Raw genomic sequence first — 12,437 nt, 5'->3', positions numbered from 1 at the left:
CCAGTTAAATGAACTTATCGAGCTAAAAGCGTACCTCTAATTGAATGTGCGTGTAAACGCAATGACAAACTGCCGTTGAGGGAAAAAAATAACCAATGGAGAGCTCCACCTGTGCAGTGTTCACGGACTCACAAAAACCTTAGAATTTAGAGAAGGAACACAAATTACTACAAAGGGACACTCATGCATTTAAAAGAAAAAAAAAGTAATCCTGTGCACCGCCACACTTAGATTCTAATTCTGGGGGAAACCTTGTTTGTTGACACATAAATTGATCACCCCAAAAAAAGCCCAATATGTATAAAGGCAGTTAGGGTGTGCTAAGCAAAGCACAAAACAAGGCAACTAAATTCACTCAAAATGCAAGGACATCAACAGTAGCCATTTGTTAAATGTGTAATCCCTCATAATTTCACCCAGCAGTTTAATTATATCTATTACATCATTCAGATTTACATGGTTGCAGAAAAGTCATAAAATTTCAAATGTCGGTGCATTGCAGTGTGCAACACCATTATGTTTCAATAGGTTAAACTTCCTGTCTGCTGATCTTTAAATGCCTCTGCTAAATTAACACAGTGTCGTAGGCCGATAGTAGGTCCAGCTTCTCTAATTTCCCCCGAGAGATCAACCGTTGATCCTATTTAAATCCCACTCCCACGTGCGCTGTGGCAAAGTTTTAGTCACAGGCAGAGACGATTCGCAGCTTTCGTCACCTCTGGAGGGGGTCAATGAAATTAAAACACCCCGTGGTGCTTCGTCTGACCTCAATCTGTCACTGCAACTTGGAAAGAGAGGAAAGCAGAGAGACAGAAGGAAGGAAAGACAAGGAGAGGGATGGTATAGATAGAGTGGAGGGAGATCTTTTCTGGTCCTAGTGGACAGAAGAGATGTGAAGACGGGGAGGAATGAAGGTGAGGTGACAGAGGGGGATCAAAGGATCAGCAGAGATAGGAGAGAGAAGAGAGAGTATAAAGGCCTAAAAACCGAGAGTAAAAGACTCTGTGATTGAAATAGACGATAAGAAATCCTTTGTAAGCAACAGTCCTGATGAGCACGACAGGGCAGAGAGGCAGGAAGTGAAGGAGACAGAAATAGCCAGACATAAAGCAAATATTTACCGGAGTGTTTTGCGGTACATGTCTTCCTCGGTGATTCCACAGTAGGTGAGCGTCTCGTTCCACACAGGGTTCAGCGTGTTGCGAACGGTCTTGGTTTTCAGTTTATTGGCCTGTGCATCACAGCAGAGAGGAGAAGAAAACAATCTCAGAGCTGCAAACTGCAAATAAAACCTCAACAGGAAAACAACTTCTTACTGGCAACAAGGTCATTTTGTTTTAGGGCCGATTTACTGATCCGCACATGCACTTTGGTAACGCAGCTCAAAATTATAGCGAGACAAAGTGTGCACTCAAACAGGTCACTGAAAGTCTTGTAGAAAAACGTGGGGACTAAGCTATGTCCTGAAAATAACACCAGACCTTGCAGGCTCCCGGCAGCAGGTGCAGCTTGACATAAGGATCAGCCAAACCGTTGAAATCCATCGGCTTCAGACCCTAATAGAAACATAAAGAGAAGATATAAGGAAAGGATATAAAATAATTGATGGAGAACATTGTGTGAACTACCAGCACCAATAGTGAATTGTTAAACAATTACCAGATAGGGAGGTGAGGAGCTCATTTGCAAAATAAATCTAATGAACAGCGATAGAAGAAGTGGGGGGGATTTTACTTTGATAGATAGCCATATAGCGCAGAGGCGTTAATACCCATTTTAAAAACGGTCTACAAATTGTAGTCTGTGTAATTTCTTTAATTTCTCTCTCTTACATAGGAAAACAAAAAGCTGCTCAGCTGTTTCTCTGCCGTAAGAACTGTAGAATTGCAGGTTGTATATGTAGCAAGACAGGCTTTTATTTTGAATTATGGTGATTATACACAATTATAAAACTTTAAGTAGCTATTTAATAGAGTTGTAAGTAAAAAAGAAACCTGATTAAGAGTTTACAACCTTGCTGGTGGTTCTTTGAGGCAGCACTCAGAGCAGTTGTGCTTTGAGGTAAATGCATGCTTTAACATGTTGACTGGTGGATCTGGGGATCGAACCTCCTAACATCTGATTAGAGGGCAATCCGCTCTATCACCTGAGCCAAAGCCGACAAGTATGGTAAGCCAAGGTTTTCTTCTAGAACCATAAAAATCTGTGTGAACAGGGGTCTATTTGTGTGTAATGTTTACATGTTCCTTCCATGTTGTCTTCATGTTAAAATTGGACAAGATTTGAGGCTTACTATGCCCAATCGACTACTAATGCTTAGACCTGTTTTAAAAGAATACCTAACTCGCAAAAGGATAATTTGCTAATTTTATTTAATTACGCACCCTGTGTCATGTTAAATTTGTGAAGAAAACTTGGCTCTTCCTGCATGTCTCAGAGGTGAATGAAGATCCAAAAATCGCAAAAATCCTTAATGAACTGGAGTAATTGGGCACCAGTGACGAGTGACAGCATGCGTTTATACTCTGCTTGATGGAATGCTAATTGGAAGTGTGCAAAAGTGTTTTAATTAGTAAGGTTTTCATGAAAATGTGAGTGTTTGGAAAGTACTTGATAAAGGAGACTTGGATTATAGAGCACTAGTTGTGTGAGAGTTTGTATATTGATGCTTTATTATGGTTTTGCTGTTGTGGAACGCGGTCTCCCCTTTACTCCAGTTTATCAAGAGATTTCTTGGGTTTTGGAGTCTTTGTTCAATGTAGTTTTCTTCACAAATTAAGTAATTGTTATAATAATGATCATTTTGTGGGCAAAGTATTCCTTTAAGCAATGCAGACCGAAACTAGAATAACTCACAATAAACTTCATATTTAATTAAATGCATCATGGCACTGTAACAATATGCCAAATTTATGCTGTACCACAAGTAACAAAGGAAAATGAATATGCAAACTTGACTGCAGTTATCTTCAGGTGAGAAGCGCTCAAAAGCCACATTATTATCTGTGGGATCTCTTCTTATCCAGGTTATATAGTCTTCTCCTCTCAATTGTAGCTGGAGCTGGGATTGTGGACAGAATATGTCCAGCTGGCACCAGGGAGATATTATCCAATAGAGGCCACTTATATATCAAGTGACATAATCTTAATCAGGCGAATAACCATAATCAATCACAGATGACACTAATTATCAGTTGTCCCAGACAGATCCCAGTGTCTCTTTTCAATGCTCAATATATGCATGGGCAGTTGATTAAGCAATATAAGCCTCTTGTTATGTTAAATTTAAACATGAAGACCACATGGAGGGAACATGTTACTTTATACACAAGATGCCAACATATAGACCACTTTTCACACAAACTCTTATGGTTCAAAGAATAAGTCCACAACACCATTTTTGTCTCTCAAAACAGCAACAAATTCCAACCTTGGTTTGACATTCTTGTTATTATTATGGATTCTGTTTAGAACCGCTGATATTTGACACAACAACAATCAAACACTGTGTCTTTTGCAGGATATGTGGAAACATCCAGATGTATTTATACTGTGGGTGACTGCCTTCGGCCTCCAAACCACCTACAGTTTGCACCTTGTTCTATGTTTAAAGTCAAGTAATAAAAAATGTGACATCTGCTTGGGGTCTTTCAGTTACTTGAATCTTTTGTGCTCCCTTTTGTCTATGCACCCAGGGAGTGCACTAGTTTCACTGAAAAACAAAAATGTCAACCTTTTGGTGGCCCCTAGCGGAAAGGTTAATAGGATTTGGCATGCCTGGAAACAGCTTTTTTTAAAATTTATTTTGAATTCACATGCTTACAATTGAAAAATGACAACAGTTTTTTTTGTTTCACCCATTCAACACACAGATATGACTGATACAAAGCTAAATAAAATATTTACTGTCTGTTGCTACAAGACAAACTACTTGTATTGGCTCTAGTGGTGTTTCAGAGGAAAGTATTTACCTTTGCTCTCAGGACTGTGCAGTGTAAGGAGCTGGTGGCTCTCTCATACATTAGGTCAAACTCTAACGTCCCCAGGGAGGCTGGAAGGTAGTAGATAAAAATGTTACAGTTACTATGGTTTTTCAGTTGATGACTTTATTACTTTCCATGGAGATGACGGCAGGAAGTAATAAGGACAGTTAAAATCAAATTTTAGCATTATGGAAAATTGCTTTCACCTTCATGCTGAAAGTAAGATGGGATGAGTATCCAAATCTCATGTCTGGTAAACAAGCAAGTTAAAGGTTAGCCAAGCTTAACATAGACCAGTTTTTTCTAAAGTGCTCCCAATGAATGGTCCAGTTCCAAAAATAGAAAATCGATTTTGTGGTGGCAGATGTTTTAATTGTGGCAGGCCGCCACAAGTAAATGAATATGTTGGAAACCCGGTTAGCAAATTGCTTGCTTGCCTCTGTCTAAGGGAACAAAAAACCCAGTACTTAACATGCTATATCTTGTTTGATCTCATTAAAGGCCACAGGAAGTGATTTTGGCCTTTATTTTTCATGCCTCCTTACTGGCGACTTTGGTGGTCAAAAATCAAGGTCACGGTGACCTTGCAGTTTATCTCATTCTTGGGAACGCGATATCTCAAGAACACCTTGAGGAAATTTCTTCAAATCTGACACAAATGTTTTAGTTTTCTTCAGCTGACAATTTCGATTTCGGTAAATCTGCCACCATCATCACTGTAAACCACAGTGCTGTGTGCAGCCCGGTTGCCAGAAGAGAATGTTGGCATTAAGGCATATAAATGTTGCCTAATGTATTCATGGTTTGCAGAAATGTACATACATCATTCATAGAACGTTAATGTTTCTGAAGTGATGTAGTATAGGAGCTGATTTTGTTATCAGGAGGTGGAGGAGATGAGATGGTGGCTGGTGTGACACCTGAGAGACACCTATGTTAAGCTGCAGGCCAATGAGATCAACAAACTAAACCGGTTGTTTTTTTTACGACCGGGCGCTGTTTTTCCACCAAGGACAGTCCCATGAGAAGTGGTTGTTTATTACTGAGACATCGCTGCGTCTCCTGCTGGGATAGAGCCATGAAAGAGGTTGTTTTTAATTGAGAATTTACTGTGTTTCCTGTCAGGATAGTCCCACAAAAAGTGGTTGTTTTTTACTAGCGCTGCCCCCTGAAAGTCAGAGATTTGAATCATCATTAGGAGGCCCTCAGTCTACTGAGATTGCTTCAGGTTGAGCAATCTATTTTTGTTTTTTTTTTCTGAGCAGTGTATTTCTGGAGACGTTTTGGTCCCCAGATTTTGCTGTGGAGTAAGTGCTCTTGACTTTCGCTCTACTCTTTGGTAGCTGGGAACTGAAGACTTGCAGGCAGCGGAACAAGGGGAGACAGGAGAGACCTTCTACTTAGAAGCAGTGAAGATGCAGCTAACAAAAGCTTAATCAGATACAGTCTCTGGCTTTTATTAGACATCTAGAGGCAGCAAAAAATGTTGCTCATTTACGACCCCTTGTTAGTGCCGTAAGCTTATTTACTCTATCTACTGAATGCTGCTGTCACAATAAACATCCTGCGGAGCCCGTTCAAACTTAAAAACTTTGAATGGAAAACAAAAAGAATGATCGAATATTTATATTGAAAAGCAAAATCTGATTCGACTGTCATAATTCTGAGTCGTGTACAGCCCTATTTTTTATGGAGACATCATGGTTTCTAGCAGGGATTGTGCCCCTAGAAACAGGATTTTTAAGCCAAAATATGATCTTTTCCTAACCATAACCAAGTGCTTTGTGTCTAAACCTAACCACACATTAACCACAGCATTGTTGAAACATGATGTTTCAATATATCTAAAAGCTTAGAAATGTAATGTGCGTGTGGTTTGCAGAAGCGTAAAATGCCAACATTTTTCCTGGTGATTGGGATGTTGTGTGAGAAAAGAAAACTTGAAGGGCGTAGCAGCACCACTTTAGCAAAGATCAACTTTGATTTCTTGGAATCATTTTATCCCTTAGTCCCAAATCCACATCTGTGTTGACTTCATTTCTATTCTTGGGCTCAAGCAGCTTCAGTGAAACCAGGCCGTTACTTTCAGGTGACTCACTGTTATCATCGCTGTCACAGCTGTCGATCTCGATGGAAGTGTCCATGCTGCTCATGGCTGACAGTGAGCCCCCTCCGCCCGCCCCTCCTGGTGACAGCAGACTGCTGCTCCCTCCTCCGCCAGCGGCCCCGCCACTTTGGCCCGTGCTGCCAGGGCTTAGCGTGGTGGGAGCTGCCAACTGATTTGGTGAGAGCGGCTCTGAGAAGGAGGAAGTGGGTGACAGGCGAGGGAAGTAGGCAGAGATTTGACGGATGGGGCGGATGGGGCCCGGGCATACGTCGATGGCCATGTGCTCCTGGATGGAGATGCCTAAACGTTTTCCTTTACGCACAGTCATAGGGCTACAGGGTAAGAGACAGAGATAGATAGACGGAGGGAAAAATCAAATAACTACAGGCAATACAATAATTGAAATTTTGGAATGCATTCAGTCGAAGCGACAGCCAAGACATTGGTCCACAGATAAGAGCTGTTGTTCTCAATTTCACCTCTGCTTTTCTTAGCAAAACAAGGCGAGCTGGCTATGATGGCTGGTGATGAATAAGATCTTGTGTCTGGCCATCACTGTGATATCATAACACCTAAAAGGAGTTTCTTATTTTCCCTACATTCAAGAAGAAGAACTTGTGATAGGAGGCATTTATCTCAAACAGCTCTCACACTGAAATCTCCTTCAACATAATTAGAACTCCTTAAAAAGAAAGACATTACTCATAAGATGACAAAATACAGCAGAGGATGTGCGCAAATTTGCATTTCAATTGAATACATCTGAATAATCTCAAGCCTATCAGCGAGAATAAAGGATAACCGACAATAGGGGTCTCCCCCGAATCCTAATCGTCCTCGATGAAATGGCAGTGTGTGTGAGTGTGTGCGTGAGCCACAGAGGCACACATGTTATCTAAAGTGCTTAACAAGCCTCCACAGACAGGCAGGTAATTACGGGATGAGGTCTTTACAGGCTGGAACGCTCTTCAGCGTACTCGGATGGAGGGGAGAGTCCGGGTGATTATATAAAGTTGTGGTAGCAGGGAGTGGAGTTTACCACAAGGCTGATGTGTCTGCTGCTCTCTTCCCAAAATAAAAAAGAGGGGGGTGGATTACAAATATCTCACAGCTTTTGTTTTCTAAAGACAGCAGGCCTTGAGGGGGCGGTCTGTCCTCAATACTGAGCAGACCCCCCCTCCCGGACTACCTTCTGCTCTCTCTGCATTAATCGTTTGAAACTGAGAAGTGAATATTTGCAATGTGAGTATTTGCACTCCCTCTGTGTTGTCTGTAATTTGACTGCTGTGATTAGAAATGTCAAAATGAGGAGAATCACAGGACTTACGACTTTATTTTGGTGACTGAAATTAAACAGAAGTAAATGGAAAATCAGGATTAAGTCTTTTTTTTTTTGGCTGTCCTCGTGCTGACATTTGAGGAATACACGATCTCAAACCTGCCTTCATATTTGTGTCCTGGTAGCTCACCTGGTTGATCTGTGCCCCATGTTGAATGAGTCCCTGGCAGACAGGTCATTTATTACCACTAATTGAGAGAGTTACTGCTCCAAGAAGTAGTCCTACATTTTGATTTTAACAATTGAAATGTAACATGTTCATTGGTAGATGGATTTTGTTACCTTCACACAGAGCCCTCACCTTTTTCCATTCTGTTTGCTAAACTAACCTGCTGGCTTTTGCTTCATATCTACAGGTGAGATATGAGAGAAGTGTCAGTCTTCTCAAAAAAGGTTTAGCACTAAACAAAAAAAAAGGAACGCAAAACTCGTTTTTGTTTGCATTTTTTTACAAGCTAGACTTAATTCTCTCTTAAATCTCAGCTGTAAATTTGCTAAAATCCTTATTATGGCTACCATACACTAGAAGACTTTGAGAAGAGGTTTTGACACCCTCTCACACCTTAAGACAATGCGAGTTTTTAGTCACAAACCATAAGATTTAGCAATGACTGATCACCTTGCAGGGTCACAGTATACAACTACATTTGTTTTGAAATGATTTTACATCCTGCTCCTGGTGGAAAATAATATACTAAACTCCCTGTAAGAAATATGACTTATTAACCATATGTGTCCACACAACTCTAGAAACAAGATAAAATACCTCATATGCTGTCAGTATTCTTGACAATCCACCATCAATATAATCTATAAAGATAAAATGTATATTCGTTCAAACGTTACATTTTGTATTTGGTTGCCTCAACTTACTACCAGCCTCTGTTGGTTAGCTGCTGTTAGGGGATGAAGAACAAGGGAATGATAGGCAAGCTGCTTCAAAAATGATGATTTCTCGCTAAATAAAGTGTGGGTTGGTCGGTCAGATATAAAATCAAACACCGACTCATGTTCACCCCAAAGCTCTACCAGTTTCCCCTCTTTTTCCAAAGAACAAGTGAACCGAGACTTGTTTGCATTCTTATTGTATAGTCTCCTCCGTGTTTACTGTCTACCCAGTTTGCCGTTTCCTTTTTGGTGCTGGAGAAAGCGCAGCTATAGGTTGTAATGTCCATGTTATTGAACTTCAGTATTTGTGTGAGCCAAGACTAAAAAATTATGATAATTTTTGAGATGTTTGATTTTAATGTAACATCAAGACTAGAAGAAGACAGCTTGGACTGAGTTTTAATACTACCTAACACCAAATGCTCCTGATTACAGGAGGGTTTTATTTTTCATCGAAAATTTATCTTCTATTTATCTTTTTTTTTTTTTTTTTTTGGTCACAGTTACCCCGAAGAATTAGTCAGTATCTGGTGTAACCACGATTTGCCTCATGCATGCAGATGAGCTTCCCTAAGACAGATGCTGGGCGGTTTTTGCATCAGCTGTTTGGTTGACTCAGACGTTCTTGCAGGTTTAGATGCTGGAAGTAGAGCTCCTGAGCTGATGTGATTTCACATGGTCTGCATTTGTGTGACTGGTAGAATATACCACCAAATTCACAAAGGCGACATTGGAGATGACTTATGTTAGTGAACAGAACATTTAGTTCACAGGCAACAGCTCTGGTGGACATTTCTGCAGTCAGCATGCCAATGGGTACGCTCCCTGAAAAACTGTGCTGTGTAATAAAACTGGGGCCTTTTATTGTGACTAACCAGAGGCACACCTGTGTAGTAATGATGCTGTTTAATCAGCGTTTTAATGCCACATCTGTCAAGTGGATGGATTATCCTGGAAAAGGAGAAGTGCTCACTAACAGACTTGTGCAGCTAAATTTTTAGACCAAGTCTTGTGTGCATAGAAAAAGTCATAGACCTTTCATTTAAGCATGTGAAAAATAGGAGCAAAAACAACAGTGTTTACATATTTGCCAAGCACAGTTCATCTGCTACTCAAGTGGCTTTATAAGGGTCATCAAAACTATAATTATTCCTCATTGTCCACTTACTTCTGTTTGTTTGGGTCAAAACCTGTAAACATATTAATTTCAGACCCTTCAGTTGCCACATCCTGCAGGATAATGTCGATATGACCAATGGCACCCTGGCGGAAAGTGGCTCTGAAATTGTTGCCTCTGACTGTTGACCTTCAGCAGCATTACTGGCAGCGACGGTCATTTGTCATGTATGGTCCAGTCTCTCTGCTGAGCACAACAGCGGGCGATACACAGCACAGCTCATTCAGCTTTTCCTTGGCTTGAGATGAAACAAAACTTCTGAAACGCGCTGCAGTGTGTGCCAGCCTGCAAACTTCCTCCACTCAATTGACTGAGAGGACTCTGACACACAACTGGCTTTAGAGCGGGACATGATGGACCTCTTGCCTTTTTGAAAATCAACAGCAAACAGCAGCCATTTTGGTTCCACTAAGGATCGCAGTAAGAAAATTGATGACTTCAGAAGCGCCAAACAACCAGACAGAGTTAATCACTGCTAAATTAAGAAGCGCAGAGATAACATCAGACTTTTGTACTTCGGGACAAGTCGCTGTGATTCTTTTTAAAACCCCAGTTTTTCAAACCTGGAGACAAAGCAGTTCTTAGAACAGCTACACGAAATCATTTCAGTCTGGCACAACAATAAAACAACAGTGAAATAATCTTAAATTAAGCAGAAGACTGCACGACATTAAGAAGAATGAGAAGGTGAAAACAAGGTAATGAAACTCCCCCATGATGAGGATGATTTTTTTCGGCCAGAATTGATTAAAAGATTAATTAACTTGGATGAGGGGATAATAAGGGTTCTTCTGAGTAATATATCATCCGTCAAAGCACACACACACACACACACACACACACACACACACACACACACGCACACACGCACTCACAAAGGCATGCCATCAAACATAAATGCAGATACACTTCTGTCAGATCATTAATTCATCTCTTTCTGCACACACACACACTCACACACACTATGCAGCTGTTGCAGACTTGTGAGCGACTGACTGTTGATATAATGTGCACAGTCAGTCGCCTCCCAGTCCTGGCAGATGTGGCTGTAAGTCTGAGCCGTCTGACCACCACTACCAGCACCACCAGCACACATACAGCCCGGAGGCCTGGTGGCTCACAGCTCGAGGGGGGAGCAGAAGCTCACGGGGACCTCATGATTGATCGCCCTCATGCTGCCAGCTGGAATCTCTCTCTCATCTTCTCTTTTCATCATCGTCTTGTTTCTGTGAAGCTCTCGCACTCAAAATAACAAGGTAGAGATTTCACCTCACACTTCACAGTTTGTTGTTACACGCTAAAGCTCGTTTACACAGCCTCGGAGCACACGGTTTAACTACTTTACATGATTCGTGTGAGCTGCAACATAATAATGGCGAAACTTGTCAGCCATACATACAATAAGCCTGTGGCTGCTAGTTATGCAACGACATACAGTGTTTCTGACATGGCTACATATATATTCCTGATGTTAAATAGGTTTTTGAGAGGGAGGAATGAAGCTGGGAGTCAGGAATATCTTTGTACAACATGCGACCTCCCCCCCTCCCCTTTTAGCTCCTTCACTTTAAATTAGACTCATCACAGGCATGGATGCTCCCTCCCTCGACCCCCATCCTCTATACCTTCCCATCTCCACCTTTAGATTCCCCCTCTTTTCTTCTTCTCCCCTTTCTATTATTATCTCACTGTCAGACTTTCTCAGACACCATTATTCCACCTGTAGGTATGAGAACATCTTTCCCTCTCTGTCTCTCTCTCCCTCGGCTGGTTTTCTTCTTCTCTTGTGTCCTACATACAATGGGGCCCCTGCGGCGGGCTCCGTTCACCTTTAAATAACAAGCTGCTGGCTGACAGGCAGATGGTTATAGTACAGTGGCGCACACAGTAGCTACTCATTAGAGCTTGACAGTCGGCACTTTGTTTTTAGCTAACCACAGTGACAGTGAGGACTACTTGTCAATTAGAGGGGTTATTTTCAGGCAAGCCACGGTTGAGTAAACTTTAAAGTGTGTGTGCAATGGTGTGTGAGTGTGTCAGGTGACAGCACATGTTAAAAGGTGTGAAGGAGCAGGTAAAAAGGTACAAGAACAGGCTGCCACGTGTTGCACCTGTCTGCTGTGTGAAAATAATGCAGAGTGAATGTGTCCGTCTCTCAGTCCAGTTTTTACCGAATCTGCTTTTATGTTCACATGCAGAAGAAAAATAATCATGAACCAAACAGAAAGTGAGGACAGAAAGATAGCAATGAAGAGTGAGAGCAAAAGGAAACATTATTTGAAGGTGTAAAACATAAAGGTGCATTTCATGCAGAGAAATAAAAGCTAGAAAAAAAAAGGCATATAAATCACACAAAATTAACATTTAAAACATTTTGCAGTAGATCTGACCAGTCTGCATTTCAGAATAACAGAATAGAAATGTGGACTTACCTCACTGATAGCGCAAGTGTGAAACTCCTCATAAAAAAAGAGGGGATTCCAGTGCGGAGAGGAGAGGGAGACTAACTAACAGGTGGCGAAGAGAAGAGCAGAAACTAGAGAGGGAAAGAGGAGGAGGGGGGAGACAAAGAGAGAGAGGGAGGGCGAGAGTAAGCTCTACGTGTATCATTAGAAATCAAATGCATGAATAGTTCAAGTTGATATAAAACGAGGAGCAGAGGGGGGAGAGGAGAGCGGCATGCTGGAGGAGGAAGAGGAGAAGGAGGAGGATGGAGGGAGGGAGGGAGTCAAGAGGAGAAGAGGGAGAGAGATAGAGGCAGCAGGGAGTTATTACTTGACAGTCTGTTGTGCATGTGACTGTTTTGCCTCACTCCCTCCTGCATCCCCCACCATCACCACACATAAACACACACACACACACACATACACACTCACACTCACACAGACACACACTTGTTTTTGTCCCTTAGGAGGATGCTGCATTGACTTGCATCCATTCCTT

General features: G+C 41.6%; 1 protein-coding gene across 1 annotated transcript in view; it reads right to left on the bottom strand.

Annotated features, from left to right (window-relative positions):
- Nucleotides 1-12,225, bottom strand: part of LOC121959217 (double C2-like domain-containing protein alpha) — a 36,732-nt gene extending 24,507 nt beyond the window's left edge. The window contains exons 1-5 of the mRNA XM_042508441.2: nt 11,927-12,225; nt 6,082-6,422; nt 3,972-4,051; nt 1,482-1,556; nt 1,122-1,231 (exon numbers count right to left, since the gene is read on the bottom strand). Coding sequence (XP_042364375.2) covers nt 1,122-1,231; nt 1,482-1,556; nt 3,972-4,051; nt 6,082-6,422; nt 11,927-11,958 — 638 coding nt within the window. The 5' untranslated portion in view covers nt 11,959-12,225. The remainder of the gene's footprint in view (nt 1-1,121; nt 1,232-1,481; nt 1,557-3,971; nt 4,052-6,081; nt 6,423-11,926) is intronic.
- Nucleotides 12,226-12,437: the final 212 nt, after the last annotated feature.

Source organism: Plectropomus leopardus, chromosome 19 (genome assembly GCF_026936395.1).
Source record: "Plectropomus leopardus strain MGB_pleo_1.0 chromosome 19, ASM2693639v1, whole genome shotgun sequence".
NCBI lineage: Eukaryota > Metazoa > Chordata > Actinopteri > Perciformes > Serranidae > Plectropomus > Plectropomus leopardus.
The sequence above is the reverse complement of the archived record's forward strand: the minus strand, read 5'-3'. Positions and strand labels throughout refer to the sequence as shown.